This window comes from Anguilla rostrata, chromosome 1 (assembly GCF_018555375.3).
Source record: "Anguilla rostrata isolate EN2019 chromosome 1, ASM1855537v3, whole genome shotgun sequence".
Taxonomy (NCBI): Eukaryota; Metazoa; Chordata; class Actinopteri; order Anguilliformes; family Anguillidae; genus Anguilla; species Anguilla rostrata.
The window spans coordinates 82,206,928-82,226,445 of NC_057933.1; the positions used below are offsets into that span (position 1 = coordinate 82,206,928).

The following is a 19,518-nucleotide window of genomic DNA, read 5'->3' on the forward strand; positions in this document are numbered from 1 at the left end:
TACCTGCCATATGTACACGTTATAGCAAACATATAAAGTGTACTAATTTTTACGCTGTGCTTCTAGCATACACTTTCTCTCCTAGCAGTTCGGAGTGTGGCACAGTGGGTAAGGAACTGGGCTTGTAACCGAAAGGTCGCAGGTTCGATTACCGGGTAAGGACACTGCCGTTGTACCCTTGAGCAAGGTACTTAACCTGCATTGCTTCAGTATATATATCCAGCTGTATAAAATGGATACAATGTAAAATGCTATGTAAAAAGTTGTGTAAGTCGCTCTGGATAAGAGTGTCTGCTAAATGCCTGTAATGTAATATATCCAAAGCCACATATGGTATATGAATGTGTGCATTTTTCTGTCTCTGTAGTGCCCTGGTAGCAAGTCCCCTAGTGTAGCCTTCTTTTGGAAGGTCTTTAATGCCACAAGGCATTGTGGGAAATGGTCATAATGAAACGGTAGACGATGACATGCAGTAAATAACATCTCACAACGGGCTCCAAAGTGGCTCGATTGGTTACAGTGCTCACCTTCAGCACAGTCTGGGCACTGCAGTGACAGGTCTGAGTCTTTGACTGTGACTGAGAGTCAGTTTGGACCATAGGTACAGGCTCACAGGCAGGTGCACTGCAATAGCACCACTACCTTTACTGCAGTCTTCTATACGCACACGCAGGTGGCAAATTGTCATACAAATTATAGACAATTAGGGAGAGATTCATTTTATTAAAATATTTATTTTAAAAATATTGCCATTCCCATAAACTACGCATGTATGATACTAGCATTTTAACAGATAAAATGATGAGGGTTGAGAAGTAAAATTATCATGTAAATTTATGTAAAGATGTATAAATGTATTGCACATGGAGATAAAATAAACATTTAGAAAATATGTTTTATTTCCTGGACCTGCAGTCTTACAGACGGGATCAGAACGGATTGTGAGCTTTTCCAACTTTACATCCTGGAGCTTTGGACAGTACTACTGCGTGGCACTGAACACACATGGAGATCCTACCTCTGCTGGCATGTCAATCAATAGACACAGTGAGTGACACGTGATGAGGATAAATATGTCATTGTGTTGAACCAGGGTGATTGCTCCTATTTTAGGAGCTGTTATTGATCGCTTGCATATTTAATCTTATTGTGGTAGTCAGAGCAGAGAGAAAGTAAAAGTCGTCCCCAAATATTTTGTTCCAATCACCAGGATTTGCTCATTAGCACAACTCTTCAGCCAGGAGGAATAACTAATCAGTGAAATCAGCTGGATGAGTTCATGGGCAGAAGAAACACATGGCAGGGCTTTACTTTCTCACCCCTGGAGTCATAAGCCGCGTTTCCACCGAAATTACCCGGAACTTTCAGTCCCAGGAACTACTTTACCAGGAACTAAAAGGTTCCTTCAGCCAATGGTTGTCTGCGTTTCCACCGGGGTCTAAAGTACCGCGAAGATTAGGCAAATTAGCCCACTGACGTATGAAAAAGTAACGTTGTCGTCGGTCCGTCTGTCATATGATTTCTTCCGTAACCCCATACTACCACCGAAGTAACCTACATTATTTTCTAATAACCGGGACAGCCCGGAGGGGTTTATTCCACTTATACAACGGGTTACCAACAATGACTATATATGGTTACTTTTGTATTTATTGATTTTCATATATCCTCTCAAACACATTCATTATGTTTTTATGCGAACATTCGCTTTCATGTCTTGACATCCGAAGACACAGAATGCATTCACATTTATATGTATAACTGGCAACAACAGCAGAAAACATGCACACGTTGTAAACAATTTGCTGTTTGATTACTTTCTCGTCGTCAATTCCATATAGGCTAATGGCAAAATGACAAGAATAGAACGAAAACTCGGACTTGCGTGAAAATGTAAATTAGTAGTGGTACAGCCACCGTTTGCTTTCCTTCGAAGTTAGTGCTAGCCGAGCAGCGAAGTGTGCCCTCCAGATGCGAACCATGCACCATAAATTAGTCCATAGTCTTCCTGGTCTTTTCGTGGAATTGAAAAATGTCAGTAAAATTACGGCAGTCTGAAAAAGCTAAAGGGAAGATTACTAGAATTAACCTGTTAGTTTACGCGGTTAAAAAGTGCGGATGGTGATTTCCAGTTTGCTTGTACTGTATCATCAATGTTAATTATGCAGAACTACCGCATACCTCACATAACTGTATCAAACGTTTTGAGTCAATTACAACGGGCTAACAAAGAAAATCCGGAAGAAAATATTCAGCAACCGAATTAATCCGTTTGAATGTTTTGGTAGCCTACGTAATATGCTGTCCCAGCACGAATGCTTAGCATTTTATAAAACGAATACTAAAGCAAGAAAAGAACAGAAGAGCACACGTTATAATTCCAAGACGTTGACAGGCTATAACCAAAACTAGGCTACTGCGCCGCATAACGTACAAGTTTGATTTGAAGTTATTATGAAAATAAATTGGTTTGCCGCTGCATATTTTCAAACATGGCGGGTAATGGCGGAAAATAAATACAACACAAATGCTGCGAGTACTCGACCAATCAGAAATGTTCAGCGCTGCAAGCTCCACCCAAGTACTTTCGGAAAGTACTACCCCCCGAGCAGGAACGTTTTGGGGGGTAAAACAAAGCCCCCAGAACTAAATTTAGACCCTAGTTCCTGCGGTGGAAACGCACCGAGTTCCTCAAAAGGTTCCTAGTTCCGGGGTATAGTTCCTGCGGTGGAAACGCGGCTATAGTATCTGAGTCATAGTATCACTCACTACACTGTATGGCCTGGACCACAGGAGCCATCATCCAGATTAGAAAGCATGACTCACTTGCCCAGAACCTCCAAGTACAACTCTATGGTCCATAAAGCGTCTCAGAGAATAGGTCTGATCTAGGATCAGTTTTGCCTTTAGGCCATTATGGATAAAGCTTGGATATGAAGAGAGGAAATATGATCTGAGATCAGCTTTCTTACTCTGTGATACTCTAGGAATAGGGATGAAGTTCAGTTTTGGTTGGTGCCCAGTCCGAGGAAGGCTATAGTCACCTGCCTGAACCCCCCCCCCCCCCCCCCCACACCCAACCAGTAAGAGGCTCTTTTCATTTTCAGACCAAGTGAACTCAGTTCCAGTATGGAACAGTTAAGCATACTGTTAAAATTTAAGATCCCACTAAAATGGACAAACCAAAGCTTCAACTGATGCACCAGGGACACATTCAAACTCTTGTCAGAGGTCTCTGGCTACTTGTTCATCACTTCCCAATGGGCAGACATCTCAGTGAATCTGTGCACATTTGTTTGAAGTTGACATGTGTATCTGCATGTTCGTATTTCATATGTAATTCAGGTTATTTGCTTATTTTTGATTTATACCACCTAAAGTACATCTACACAATTTTGAAGATATATTATAGTTTATATATTTTGGGGAATTATGGTATGCACGTTCATATCTGTTTTTTTTTTTGTTTTTTTTTGTTGCAATTGTATCTGTGGATATTATTTAGTATGATTTTTTGACATGTGAAAAATATACTTCTGTAATGTAAATTCTTCAAGTGATTCTGTGATATATAATCCACTAAGTCAACAGAGGAATCCGTTCTCTGGACAACAGAGTGGATGGGGAATGCAAGGGGCTGTGTGGCCACTCTGGTTCCCTTTTAACAGTGCAATTGGAGGCTCACTTATGTGTGACTGAGTCTCTTCCTGTGTCTCACCTCAGAGCAGAGCCTTCAGAGAGTGACAAACGCAGCCAGCAACACAAACTCTGAGCTTCAGAGAGCTGACAAGGCCTCAGTGTGGGATTAAAACACACAGAGGAGAGAATCTGCAGAGAATGAGAAATGGTGGAGATCAGGGTCTCTTTTTGTCTTTAACTTTACAGAACTGCTGTCTGTTTCTGCTAGTTTATCCATTTTATAAAGAGCTGCTGGTGGAGGATTTTTCCCAAAGTACTGTAACCCTGCTGCAACATGCATGTTCATGTAACCCTGCTGCAACATGCATGTTCATGTAACCCTGCTGCATACATGCTCCTGTGACACCGTTACACGTTTATATAACTCTGTTACTCACACGCTCACAACTCATGTATATGCGCATGTACTCTCTCACATTGAATAGGAAGATTATAATGCAGATTAATGTAGATTATATTCTCCAAAATCACTTTTAAAGGCAAGGTCCAAAATACTTTAAAACAGTGTTTTAGTTTGACATTTTACATCGCCTTGTCATATTGACCCCATTTGTACTTTCTGTCTGTTTAGCTATTTGAAATAATGCATCTTTTTATTTGTTTTATTTGCATACATTGTTTTATTATGTGTATCAATATATTATGATTTATTTGAGCATTGTAAAGCACTGTGAACCTTGAACCTCTGTTTTGATAAAGATTATCATTATTTTCTTTATATGGCCATCATGTTTTGCCTGCCACCCCCCCACCCCCCCACCCCCTCCAAAAAAAATAGATAAATAATAATATTATAAAATAAATAAATAAAATTATATTCAAATAAATTCCATTTTAATCACGTGTGGGCATCTATTTCATCTCTGTGAAATGTGAAAGATACAATAATCCAATGGGCTGTATGTAGTAAAAATCATTTTTATGAAGTATAAGCATTGAAATGCAACTAATAATGTGTGTGAAGGATCGTAAAACAGGCAAAGCTAAACCAAAGTTCTAAAAGGTCACATGAACATCAACCACAGAAACAGTGCTGCTCCACCCCAGCTGAACTGAGGTGTGAAATAAAATAAAGAATAGAACAGGCTGCAGGAAGTGACAGCACTTTAACTGTCTGTGGTCAGGGTGGCTCTCGCCTGAAATTAGGCAGCTTCACCCACAGCAGCGCCCGCTACTCCTCTGCACAAAAGAGCCAAGCAGGGGCACCTCACAGTACCAGCTTTGAGGCACCAGAGCCGTGATACTTTCACAAAGATAACTACACCTGTCCACTCCTTTTATCTTCTGCAAAAGTAAGTGCAATCTTAATGTTGATCTGGGGGTTATAGGCTAGGCTACAGCAGCAAAATATTGTCATTCACATTGGATCATGGTTCCCTCTATTTTCTGGCTTTTAAACTACTGTTAACATATTTTACACGGCTGTGATGCTCATGTAGCTCTTTAATGTTTTTATATTCATTATTGTGTACCAATATGTCAAGTTACACAGTGAAGTTACATTCTTCTAAAATAATCTTTGTTGTCCATAATTTGATTTTATATTGTCATTCTTCAACGATGCTAAACTGCGTGAGCTACTGCTTGTCTTGGCCAGGACACTCTTGAAAAAGAGATGTTGAATCTCAACGAGACTCTCCTGGTTAAAGTAAAATGTAATAATATTTACAAATTGAAACTATTATTCTTAAAGCTTTGCATTCATCACAGTCAGTCTGCCTTGTTCTGATATATGAACCTGTCAGCAGGGCCGTTTCAGACAGTTTGAAAACCGTTAAGATCACACCTCCTCTACCAGCGTAAGTGCATGATTTAGCCCTGTTTTATTCTTAATGGCTGTTAACACATTTTTTCATTGAGTTGTAAAATTATGTACATTATTCAATAGATTGCCTTGATAGAAATTGAGAGAAGACAACTTTGATTTTTGCAAGCTTAAAATTATTGCGTTTTTTTAAACAGTGGGGAAATTAAAGTACAGTGTTGTTGTTCTCTGATCTACGGATTACAGCGAGTGCTTTATTTTGTGCTAATCTAGTGATCCTAATGGAGGTCAGTCTCTCTCACTGCTGAAAGGTGGCTATGTGACCAGTGGGAAAAACACGCACAGCATTAGTTAAAACAGTAAATTAGCTTTCTTAAAATTAAAATAATGTAAAATGAAATAATAATAATGAAAAAAATTTTTTAAAAAAAGATCATTGTTTTCTGAAAGTAACTCTTTATTTTATTACTTTCCATGCTATCTGTTAAATGCTTAATATCAGTGATTTTTTTGTGGAATTTTGATTATGGCTTAAAAAACAAAAGAAATAAAATAAGTTATGTTTTTTTATATATATGTTCAGGCCGATGCAGCCATGCTCTAAACAACCTCAACAGTATTTTTGTAAGCCCTTCTCTCTGCCACAGGTAAAAAATTTATTTACTTCAGTTCTGCTTATTAATGCCAGTTTACAGAGGTTACAATATCTTTCAGAAGCTAGCATCTATTTAGAATTACTATGATTTGATTTAACCTGTTTAACTCAATAGACTGGGAAAGCAAAAATTAAAGACATATGTTACAGGAAATGACAATCAAAATTGTATACACACGATCACATACGTTGTTTAGATGCCCTATAGGCGGACATTTGTTTTAATCTACACTTGTATGTTGCATAATCTGTGTTTGTCATTTGTCCGGTTATGTGCTGAGCATGCATTGACGCTTTTGCACAAATGATGTTCCTAAGGGATAAATAAAGTTATTTAGAATTTTAATTTGAATTTGGTTTAGGGATTGAGAATCTTTTTTCATTTGTTTTTACCATACATCTGCTTTGAAATGTAGAGCATAGAAATTATCTGAAGTTCCTGTTTATTCACAGCTCTGCAACAGAGATGAGTAGATTTCTTTGGCTTCATAACATGGGCAGAACTGTAAATGAACTGCATTTACTGGTGTGCTCTATTCCTGAAGGAAATGATAGATTTTGCCATCATTTAAACTTTTGTGAGACTAAATTTTATTCTTGAAATAATGTGTGTGTGTGTGTGCGCGTCTCCTTTGCATAGTCCTCCAGGCCCATGTCTGAAGATATTACAGTCTTATATTTTATTATAGTCTGCGCAGATTATAATCTCCAAACTCAAGTCACTTTTAAAGGTAAGGTTCTAGATGTTTTTAAAACAGTGTTTTAGTACTTAATTTTACATTGCCTTGTTGTATTGATCACATATTTAAGTTTCTGTCTGGTTGTAGATATTTGGAAGAATGCATATTTATATTTGTTTTCTTTACATACATTGTTTCATTTTGTGTATCAATGTATTAAGGTTTATTTGCGCATTGTAAAACACTGTGAACCTCGAACCTCTGTTCTGAAAAATATTATCATTATTTTCTTCATATGGCCATCATGTTTTGCCTGCATTCCATTTATTTCACCTGGGGATCAAGTTCATCTCTTTGAAAGATACTATAATAATACTAGACAATAAGTTGTATGTAGTAAAAGTCATCTTCATGAAATATCAGGATTGAAACGCAACTAATTATGTGTATGAAGGACCGTATAACAGGCAAAGCAAAAGCAAAGTTCTAAAAGGTCACATGAACATCAAACACAGAAACAGCGCTGCACCACCCCAACTGAACTGAGATGTGGAATAAAATAAAGAATAGAACAGGCTGCAGGAAGTGAGCGGCGCTTTAACTGTCTGTGGTCAGAGCCACACTCTGGACCCCCAAACTACCATACTGCACTGCTGCCATACACACAGATAAGAAACCTACGCCTGTCCACTCCTTTCATCTTCTGTGAAAGTACAGTGTGTGCAATCTTTATGTTAATAAGAGGGTTATAGGCCAAGCATCAGCAGCGTTTTGTTGATGTTTCGGCTTCATGTCAAAAATCTGATGCATGAAACTTAAACACGACTGAGCTACGTATGGTAGCAATGATAAAGCATGCTGTTTGTGGCAGTAAAATTTACCTAAGAGGGATAGATGGACGCAATACATTCAATCTACCTGTAGATGGGGCAATTATTAAAATCGATGAGTCTCGTATGTACATTTCAGATGAATTTCTTGGAAGATCTTTTACTAAACTGAATTAAATAATGGTTTAGGTAATTGATTTTGTATAGGGCTCCTGAATGTGTGGGTGTTTACCTGTGCCTGATGCCTATCACACCTTTTACAGTCACTTTTATTTTAACCTCTACTGTACATGTATTGGAATAGGGGTGGCTCGGTGGTGCAGTGGGTAGCACTGTCGCTTCACAGCAAGAGGGCACTGGGTTCAAATCTCTGTTTGGGGCCTTTGTGTCTGGAGTTTCCATGTACCTCCGGGTACTCCGGTTGCCTCCCACAGTCCAATAACATGCAAATAGGCCAATTGGAGACTCTAAATTGCCCGTAGGTTTGAATGTGTGAGTGAATAGTGTGTGTTCCCTGCAATAGATTGGCAGCCTGACCAGAGTGTATTCCTGCCTCTTGCCCAATGCATGCTTGGATAGGCTCCAGCACGAGCTCCAGCTCAGGATAAGCAGGTATAGGCAATGGATGGATTGATGGATGTATTGGAATAGGCAAAGCCTCAGATCTTAGCAACAGTTTGTGTTTTGTAAACATAGTAGTTATGTTTATTTTATAAGCGTAGTATGTAAAAATGAACATGATTATTGACATCTGAATTTCAAAAATACAGTGGGGGCAAAGAAATGAGAATTACCCAGTCTTTTTGAAAAGGCACTACTGTTCCAGTCCAGACACAAAGCAAACGACTCTGTATATTTTATTCAAACGTTTGCATCCGATGAAATCTAAAATGTGTACGACCTTCAGGAAGTGAGTCAGATCTGTAACACATTCTACTTTTATATTTAGTGTGAAGCATTGTATTTGCGATCATATTCTGCCACACTGATCTGTCTGTAAGGGTGTTTAATACTAATGGCACATTATCAAACCACTGAGGTCAGATCAGAATTTTCTCCTGGTAAGTGTATTATCATATTATTTCATTTAGTCAAAATTATCTCACAGTATTTTGGAGTGTAAGAAGAAAAAACTGGAATCAAATATGAAAATAAAATGTATTTTCTGGGTAGAAATTATCGCTGTTTCTTCAATACAAATAACATTCCTCAAGTAAAAGGCCTGAAATTTATGGACATTAGCAGCACCTTAACTCACTGTGTGCGCATGTGTAGTATTTATTAGTCTTGCAGAATATTTGTTAGTCTTGTGTAGTATTTATGTGAATAAATAGATTACTCTGACAGTGTTTGTTTCTGCCATTCATTTTTACAGTGTAAATAATAATCAAGACCTGTATGTGCGTATTTGGATAAAAAATTTCAGTCTGATGCAGCCATGCTCTTCAAAATCTTGTTGGTAATCGTCCTCTCTGTGTCAGGTAAATTGTTTGTGTTTTTTTTTCCAAATGTAGTTCTGAGGTTTCAGTCTTCAACATATACAGCATTTATCAGCATGTGTTCCTATTTATTAGTCTCCCTTCATTATTTCAATCAGCAGCAAAAGTGAATACATTTAAATTGCTTCAAGGAATGTATATAATTTCCATAAAATTATATTCTACAGTAGATTAGTTTAAAGTAGTGCAACGTTTCTCATCTAGAGAGAGAGGGGCAAAAGAGAGAACTTATAAGAAGTTCCTCTTCACACTCAGCTTTAAAACTGAGACAGAGGCATGATATAAATATCTGTGGCTTTACAAAATGATCGGAGCTGTTGACTGTGCATGTTGCATTCTTAGAATGGCGAAAAAGTATTTTGGTGCCACATATTTTGATAAAAGCAGTTCATTTTCACTGTTAGCAAAACATAACAATTTTCAGCTGACAGTGTATGCAGACACTCGCTCTTAACTTGCTTGGCATAATGCTACTTTTTAACAAAGCTAACTACTAAGCAAGACTTCCTGTACCTGCGAATCTCACATTTATTGGCAGCTACTGCCTTCTACTGACGTCAGTTAGTATTGAAATATCTAACAGAGGGACAAAAGATAAAAGACTATGCTGTTAATTCATTTGAATCTGCAAATTCTTATGTCACTGAAAAAACAACTATATATATATATATATATTATGGGAAGTTCCGAAATAATATCAACAAAACCAACCACAGACATCACCCTGCCTCCAGAACATATCCAGGGCTCCACATGTACAATTATTGATGTACTATATAAGTTAGGTGCTAGAGTTTTAAAGTTTTGTCAATTGAATTCCTTATCTGTCATGTTGCCAACACATCTGTGTTTTAAATTTGTGTGTATGCGTGTGTGTGTGTGTGTATGTGCGTGTGTATGTGTGTCTGTGTGTGTGTGTCTGTGTGTGCATGTGTGTATGTATGTGTGTGTGTGTGTGTGTGTATGTATGTGTGTGTGTGTGTGTGTGTGTGTGTGTGTGTGTGTGTGTGTGTGTGTGTGTGTGTATGTGTATTTTTCAGGTGTTCTGTGCCAGTGGAAATGGGGAGTGACTTACACCCCTGAGAGAATCTGTGCCTTAAAGGGGTCTTCAGTAGACATGAGCTGCACTTACTCATATCCCCCATACTACACTGTTCAGAAAACATTCTGGTTTATTTATGACTGGAACAGTAAACAGGAGGGTGAGCCTGAGGACCTGTCCCAGGACCCAGAGTACTCTGACCGTGTGGAGTATCTGGGGGATCAGAACAGTGACTGCACTTTCAGAATAAAGCAACTGAAAGAAAGCGATTCAGCAATATATCGCTTCAGGTTCCTGACTGACAGGCAAGATGGAAAATATGTTGGTCTGTCTGGAGTCTCATTGACAGTTACAGGTAATTCTAAACTTGCTTTTTGTACTATTAACTGGAAGTACTAATAGAAACAGAATGGTCTTTTTATCATGTTGATTCTTGTGTGCAGGTCTTCAGGTGAAAGTGACAGAGAATGAGGCACAGAGTGTAACACTGACCTGTAGCAGCACCTGCACTTTGAGTGGCAGCCCAACCTTTACCTGGAACAAGAATGGAAAAGTTGTGTCCAATAAAAATAAAAAATCCATCAATTTAGCCAGCACTGATGATACAGATCTCTACTCCTGTGCTACAGGAGGAGTCACTTCCCCTGCAGTCAATGTGAAATGTGAGTGTCTGCCCACCTTCTGTTTTACTGGGAAATAATGCATGCAGGGCCGGCCCGAGGCATAAGCGAACTAAGCGGCTGCTTAGGGCCCCCGTGGCCACCAGGGGGCCCCCATGCGGTATTCATCCCCTATCGCAGAACCAGCGTTAGTAATTTAAAACGGAATGACAACCGAATATTTCATAACAACGTAATGTAAGACGGATATTACAAAGCGGCCAAGCCCCCCACCCCCCAGGCAACAGATTAAAAACGGGCGCCCCCCCACCCCGGGTCGACAGGATTACTTAGGGCCCCCGCAACCCTCGGGCCGGTACTGAATGCATGTCTGTATTTATGGTCAATCCTACTCCTGCGGAATAAAATATTCTCTGTTTAAGAACAGGAAACAGGAAAGGATTTGTTTTAATTCACAACACAAAAACAGCACACCATGGTGAGGCACAATTTTGTTGAATAACACATTATATTGTGTTATTGTATTTCTTCTTCTCACTCAGGTGTAAAGGTTGAAATGGAATCTGAAACAAGGAGTGAGGGAGAGTGGGTGACACTCACCTGTAAAATCACCTGCACTGACCTGACTGGTAGCCAAACATTAATCTGGTACAAGAATGGACAATTTCTACAAAACACAACCCAGAAATATCAAAAAAATCATCACTACCTTCAGTTCTTAGCCAGCAGTGGAGATGCAGGCAGCTACTCCTGTGCAGTAAGAGGCCATGAGAATCTCTTGTCCCCAGCAGTGACTCTCTGTGAGTATTTGAAGACAAACTCATTATTTAACTTACTGAATCCCATTTGTTACTCATTTTGAAAAAGCGGTGATGTAGTTGTACTTTAATGTACCTTTAAAAGACATGAGAACAGGGCAGAACAGCAAACTGCAAATAATGATTAGGAAATGGAAGTTATGTATAGAAATGATATCGGATTAAGTTAATTCAAAAAATTGAAAGAAAGATGGCATTGCAATAATAGCAGTCAAACAAAATGACATTTGGAAACATTAAGGAAAAGGAAACATACTTTAACTGAGGTAAGTGTGAGATCTATATAAAACTGCAGGACCTATTATTTTCTCTTTCAGATGCTCCTAAGAACACCTCAGTATCAGTGCCCCCCCCTGGTGAAATAGTGGAGGGCAAATCAGTGACTCTGACCTGCAGCAGTGATGCCAACCCACCAGTGCAGAACTACACCTGGTATAAGAATAATAGAGCTGTGTCCTCAGAGACAGGAGGACCAGTGGACAGTTACACCATTAAAAACATCACACTGCAAGATGCAGTAGAATACATCTGTGAAGCAGAGAATGCGATGGGGACAAACAGGACTCCTCCTAAACTTCTTGATGTGCAGTGTGAGTATATCAGTGCATCTCAGCTTCAGACACACAGAGCAGAGAGTCAGTATCTCCTGAGTGTCTTTGGACAACTTCACAGCAGTAAGACACTGAGTAAAGCAGTCACACTGGCCAGTGGAGGAGAAATCAGATATAATTACATTATCATACAGTGACGAGTCTGATCATACTGACATGTCTTAGGTAAAACGTGTAGTCATTTTGAGTTTGCAAAGGGCAAAAAAGGTATCACATGCTGCTGTTCAACTTTAAAAAATGAAGTTATCATTTTGAATGAAGATGCTAAAAAGACATATCTAAATACTTCTGTCTCTTTTGAAAACTTGATTCTTGCTGTCATTTTCCAACTACCATAAAAGCTACAGATATCGTTCATTTGTAATAAAGCATGATATACTGGGATATTTACTGTAACAGGTTCTGAGTCCTTTTCCCACAAACCAACTCAGTTGTGGGCACCGCTATTCCCAAAAACACGAAACTAAACGAAAACAAAACAAAACACAGACGATAAGGAGGGGATTAGATGGCATGCCGCTCCCGCGTGCGTCTCTCATTCCAGCACCCCGGTCTCACTGCAGGCAGAGCATATAAACCATTACCAATCAAATGTAATTGCAAACAGGCATGGTTGTTAGCCAGCTATACTGCTCCCACTCTGCCTGCAGATGGTGCCCTAACCACACCACTCCTCCACATCACATTGTGAGATTTCAGCTCCATTATAAACATTACTTTGAAATAAATGTCTCTACTAGTGTTTTGAGATGCAACACATGCTGAGGAAAATATATGGTGTTTAACACATTTTTCTAATGATTTTAGATGCTCCCAAGAACACCTCTGTGTGAATTTTAATTAAAACTGCAAGACCTTTTATTTTCTCTTTCAGATCCTCCGAAGAGCGTCTCAGTATCAGTGAGCCCCTCTGCTGAAATAGTGGAGGGCAGTTCAGTGACTCTGACCTGCAGCAGCAGTGATGCCAACCCTCCAGTGCTGAGGTACACCTGGTATAGGAAGGGTGGATCTACATTCTTATGGAGAGGATCAGAAGGAGTACACCATTATAAAGTCAACTCAGATGCGGAGAATACTACTGTGAGGCAGAGAATGTGATTGGGACAAAAAGATCTCTTCCTAAACGTCTTGGTGTACAGTGTGAGTATATCAGTGCATCTCAGCTTCATACACATAGAGCACAGAGTCAGTATCTCCTGAGTGTCTTTGGGTAAATTCACAGCAGTAAGACACTGAGTAAAGCAGTCACACTGGCCAGTGGAGGAGAAATCAGTTATAATTACATTATCATACAGTGATGAGTCTGATCATACTGACATGTCTTAGGTAAAACGTGTGGTCATTTTGAGTTTGCAAAGGGCAAAAAAAGGTACCACATGTAGCGGTTCAACATTTAAAAAAATGAAGTTATCATTATTAATGAAGATGCTAAAAAGACATATCTAAATACTGCTGTCACTTTTGAAAACTTGATTCTGCTGTGTCATTTTCCAACTACCATAAAAAGCTACAGGATATCCAGTTCATTTTGTAACAAAGTATGATATACTGGGATATTTACTGTACCAGGTTCTGCAGTCATTTTCCCCACAAACCACACAATCCGTTGTTGTTAGAGGCACCAAGGCTCTATTGTGCGCTCGATACCAAGAACACGGAAACAAAAACAAAACAAAACACAGACGATAAGGACGAGGATTAGATGGCATGCTGCTCCCGCGTGCGTCTCTCATTCCAGCACCCTGGTCTCACTGCAGGCAGAGCATATAAACTATTACCAATCAATTGTAAATGCAAACAGGCGTGGTTGTTAGCCAGCTATACTGCTCCGACTCCACCTGCAGATGGTGACCTAACCACATCACTCCTCCACTTCACATTGTGAGATTTCAGCTCCATTATAAACATTACTTTGAAATAAATGTTTCTGCTAGTGTTTCGAGAAGCAACGCAGTGAGTGAGAAATTATATGGAATTCAACACATTTTTCTAATGATTTTAGATGCTCCCAAGAACACCTCTGTGTGACTTTTAATTAAAACTGCAGGACCTGTTATTTTCTCTTTCAGATCCTCCAAAGATCGTCTCAGTATCAGTGAGCCCCTCTGGTGAAATAGTGGAGGGCAGTTCAGTGACTCTGACCTGCAGCAGCGATGCCAACCCACCAGTGCAGAAATACACCTGGTATAAGAAGAATGACACTGGAGTCTGGCAGGCAGGATCAGGACAGAGTTTGAACTTTTCTAACTTTAGATCCTGGAACAGAGGACAGTACTACTGTGAGGCACAGAACAGACTTGGAGCTCAGAATGCTTCTGCTCTACTGGTCACAGTGCAAGGTAGGGCCAGAACATATTTGATAAAATGTTTTATCTGACGCTGATTGTGATCCAGTGGCTACAAAGCAATGCTGATCATGTTATTGGTGCTACAATCCGAACCGGATCATGGTAGATAATGATGATGAGCAGTGTAACTAAAAGTATCATGATGCCAGCATTGAATTCAGTAAAATTCAAATGTACAGAAATTTCTAGTAAAGGTATGCATATAAGGGGTGTATTTAAACATTTATAAACTTTCGCCTTAAGGACCTTGGTGAGGCATGTTGTGAAATGAACACTGCTATATCATAACTGACAGGGCGACATCTCTCTGACTTTGCTTAGGAGGTCAGTCACTGATCGCGGTTGCAGCTGTGGGAGTGGCTGCCATTTTGGCTCTTGTGTTTCTGGGTGTTGTGTGCATGAGGTACGTGGTTGTAAATGAGTCGGTTTGTAGTCACTCCAGTGTGAATTACTGTATGTCTGATTTAGACTCATAGTTTAAAACGAGTGCACATTTTTGTGGAATGTTTTTGTCAAGCATTAGCTACATTACATCATGCTGATGCCATACTCCCCCCTCTAATGTCTGATTAGTGCTTAGACCACTGCATTATTGGACATTTTGTTTTATTGAGATGTCAATTTTATAAACTCTGACTGATGCGTTTTAGTGTCCCAATTAGTTTATCAAACCTGTATGATTGGGTAACAGAATCCCCTTAAAGCTTGTTCTTAATATGAATCATGTGGACAGTTACAGACCATAGCAAAGTCTTGTCAAGAGCATCAATTTGCCCATGAGCTCCAGTGTTGGTTTGAATAAAGCAGAACTACATTTACTGGGCAGGAAGAAATCTCTTTTAACTCAGGCTTATTTCTTGTAACCAAATGACATCTGAATAATAAAAAATATACACATACATGGGCACTATTGCCTCAGCAATACACATCATTCAAACAAAAGCAAAATGCTGTTTATACAAGAGGGGGCTGTTTAAAGATTTGTCTGAAGGTAGATTTACTTTTTATTTTTCTTTCTTTTCTGAATAATCAGGAGGAGAAAATCAACAAATGAGACAGAAGGGGACAGGCAGGTGAGTTAATGAAATCAGTCTGCATATGTGCATACATGTATTTATCTACGGATGTAATATAATTTTGATAATGTATAATGCATTCTTGAAGCAAAAACAGAAATTTGGAAACACTGTCTATGATACCTGTCTATAATGCATTATATACTTATAATGCATTATAATCTGCTCATAATACAGTACAATTAGAGTTATGAAGATTGATTAATACTCATAATGCTTTATAACAGTAATCATGAGATATGATTTATTTATTCATATAGCACCTGTGTATTGCAAATGGGGGTCCTAAATAAATAAATAAACCTTTCTTACAAATTAGTAGAAAGCATAGCAATGTGTGCCATGTGACCTTGAAGGTTTATTAGATTATGTACAGATGTACAGTATGAGGTTATGATCTTTTATGTGTGTTGACATGCTTAATGGAAATATTTCAGGAGTTAATTATGTGTATTCCCCTGTTAAGGACAGTTTCATTTTCTCAAAAGGGGTTGCAGTATGTGACAGTAACGTTACACAGTACAATACTGCTTATGTGCATGTAATAATCTGTGCATTACATAGAGAGCCAGGGAGAGTGACTTGTACTGTATGTGTTGTATTCACCAGTTTCCAATGAATAAATACACACAGATTATTGTTGTGATAGTGGTTTAATGCTATTGGTTATTGCAAATATATGCTTTGGAATGAAAAAAGTACTTCAATATGCAATCTTTCCAAGATTTTATGAAAACCCATTGTAAAACAGGTCATGTTAGAGACAAGAAATCGTATTAAGTGTATTACGTCTGTATGTCTGGTTCAGTCGATATTGAACTGCTGATGGCATGTATTTGAAAATGAAACATTGATTCATTAGCTGATTTTTTTATATCAGGTTAAATTGATGTTTTGGAGTTAATGGGGGCGAGTAGCTCACTCCAGCTCTGAGGAGCTCACTGAAATGAACAGGACCTTTCTGTAGAACTTTTCCATCCTTCTCCTGCCTCTTTTCTTTACCCTGCAGGGGAATAAAAGCCCCATTTATGGCAACGTCTCAGGGATGGCAATGAGTCACACTGGAACACAGGGTACGGACAGAGACGACGGTGAAGTTCCCCTCTACGCCTCTGTTCAGCCCGCTAACACCCGCAACCAGGATGAGCTTCTACCCTCCACTGTTCAAAAGCCACTCCCCCAGTGTGAGGAGGGTGTTCAGTACGCCAGCGTCCAGTTCCGCCCCTCCAGTGCTCCCCCCAGGTGAGAATATCCCACCTTTATACTACCTGTGCTGACCGTCGCTGTGTCAGGTCTGTTATCTCTCTCCAGCAGCTTTTATCACAGGCTGCTCTCTCTGACTGGAGCCAGACGAGGCCTCTATGGAGTCAGCAGGAGAACGACCCTCACTGGACAGACCAGAGTGTCTCACTGGATAGACCAGAGTGTCTCACTGGATAGACCAGAGAGTCTCACTGGATAGATCAGAGTGTCTCACTGGATAGACCAGAGAGTCTCACTGGACAGACCAGAGTGTCTCACTGGATAGACCAGGGTGTCTCACTGGATAGACCAGAGTGTCTCACTGGATAGACCAGAGTGTCTCACTGGATAGACCAGGGTGTCTCACTGGATAGACCAGAGTGTCTCACTGGATAGACCAGAGTGTCTCACTGGACAGACCAGAGTGTCTCACTGGATAGACCAGGGTGTCTCACTGGATTGACCAGGGTGTCTCACTGGATAGACCAGAGTGTCTCACTGGATAGACCAGAGCTTCTCACTGATTAATAGACCAGAGTGTCTCACTGGACAGACCAGAGTGTCTCACTGGATAGACCAGGGTGTCTCACTGGACAGACCAGAGTGTCTCACTGGATAGACCAGGGTGTCTCACTGGATAGACCAGAGTGTCTCACTGGATAGACCAGAGTGTCTCACTGGACAGACCAGAGTGTCTCACTGGATAGACCAGGGTGTCTCACTGGATTGACCAGGGTGTCTCACTGGATAGACCAGAGTGTCTCACTGGACAGACCAGAGTGTCTCACTGGATAGACCAGGGTGTCTCACTGGATTGACCAGGGTGTCTCACTGGATAGACCAGAGTGTCTCACTGGATAGACCAGAGCTTCTCACTGATTAATAGACCAGAGTGTCTCACTGGACAGACCAGAGTGTCTCACTGGGGAGAGCTGAGATGGTTGTGCTGTGATTTATATTGGAAAAAAAACATAAAGAATTATTTAGATTCTATCATCAGCGTGTACAATATTAGAAATTAATGATAGCCAAAAAACGTACATCTATAACACTTGGACATGTAAGCATCAACAAATCAAACCCTGGACACAAAATACAAATGAGCATTTCAGAGAAAAATGCAAAAGTGCATTTCTGAGATTCCAATACTTCGCAGTACACCTGTAACAGTTTATATATTGATATGTTTGCAGGACCGGGTGTTGCCTTGATGCACACTATTTCTATATTTTGGTTGTTTGTTTGTTGCAGTCCCAAAGCCCTGTTCAAGTATTTTAAAATGTTGTAATCTCTCGCTGCTGCTTTGTTAAGAACTTCTCTGCCTGGTCAAAAGAACAACGTGGTAACATGAGGACTGGATGTTCCGCTGATCTAGATTCATCATTTGGCTTGTTCTGCTTGTCAACTTTCTTCTCTTTTCATCTCCCTGCTGGGTGACCTCAGCCTATGACATCACAGTGATGTAATGTTTTCCAAAATTCCATATTACTGTTCTGTGGCTAAAGCTTCTGCTTGTGCTTCATGTTGCAAGGTGTGTCTAAATGTGATAAAGGCTCAGGCAGGTCTAAATGCTCTGTTTTCTCCATGCAGGTCACCAGCCCCATCCGTAAAGGAAGACTGTGTTCTCTACAGCACACTTCGAAAACTGGACATGTGAAAATAAACCAGGAAGATATCTTGCTTCATAAAATTTATTAAAACCAGTGAACTTAAACTCTCCTCATGAACTCAGGTCACATGACTGTGCCTTTGTCACATGACCAGGATGACTGTGGTTATTGGAGTCAGCAAAGATGTGCTCAGAATGGATCATTCCTTTGGCATTTTATCAACATTTACATGCATAACTGCTCATGTATTAATTGTGTACACAAAGTATTATCAAGATGTTGGTGCCTGATAGCTATTATCATTGCTGAATGTATTCATTGGCCAAATATACTGGAGAATTGGGCTTTATATGTAATTCAATTTTTTAAATTCTTTTATTAATACTTGTATAACATTTATTATTACAGACATTCTTGTGCACATTTTGTGATTATATTGTGCTTATTACTGAACTGATCCCATATCGAGTATAAATTCACATAATGTGAATTTGTTTTACACATTCTTAATGTTTCTTTTTTGTATTACCAAACATTAGAATTCAGAGTATACCTTGAATTTTTTGCATTACATTACATTACAGGCATTTGTCAGACGCTCTTATCCAGAGCGATGTACAACAAAGTGTATAACCATAACCAGGAACAAGTATGACGGAAACCCTAGAGAGAAGTACCGGTCCAAGTGCAGGGAACAACCGCATAGTTCAACTTGGACCCTGAAGGTTAAACTGATTAACACTAACACAATGAGAACAGCAACAACGCAGTCTATGGAAAAAATACAAGCAGTAGTTAAGACAGGTGCATTAACTAAGTCACCTACGAAACAGCTACCTAGTTACAACCCTAAGCTCACAGTCATTTAAGAGATTACAGGGAGGTAGGGAGGGATGGGGAGAGGAGCAGCCTGAAGAGGTGAGTCTTCAGTCGTCGCTTGAAATGGGTCAGTGTCTCAGCTGTTCTGACCTCCACGGGGAGGTCATTCCACCATCGTGGGGCCAGAACAGACGTGTTCTGGAA

The 19,518-nt window shown here is 39.7% G+C and overlaps 3 protein-coding genes across 4 annotated transcripts in view; all 3 read left to right on the forward strand.

Annotated features, from left to right (window-relative positions):
* Positions 1-19,518, forward strand: part of LOC135237959 (B-cell receptor CD22-like) — a 174,649-nt gene that overhangs the window by 42,917 nt on the left and 112,214 nt on the right. The window lies entirely within an intron of this gene.
* Positions 8,083-12,320, forward strand: LOC135238081 (sialoadhesin-like; the record flags this gene model as incomplete). The annotated part of the gene is made up of 5 exons (XM_064305746.1): positions 8,083-9,110; positions 10,169-10,525; positions 10,614-10,832; positions 11,333-11,590; positions 11,926-12,320. Coding segments are annotated over exons 1-5 (1,272 nt in total), but the record flags the coding sequence as incomplete, so codon positions are not given.
* Positions 12,733-18,918, forward strand: LOC135239190 (B-cell receptor CD22-like). The gene is made up of 8 exons (XM_064307703.1): positions 12,733-12,745; positions 13,142-13,202; positions 13,283-13,359; positions 14,289-14,558; positions 14,889-14,970; positions 15,601-15,640; positions 16,653-16,885; positions 18,476-18,918. Exons 1-8 carry the CDS (start codon positions 12,733-12,735, stop codon positions 18,540-18,542), a joined length of 843 nt encoding a protein of 280 aa, XP_064163773.1. The 3' UTR covers positions 18,543-18,918.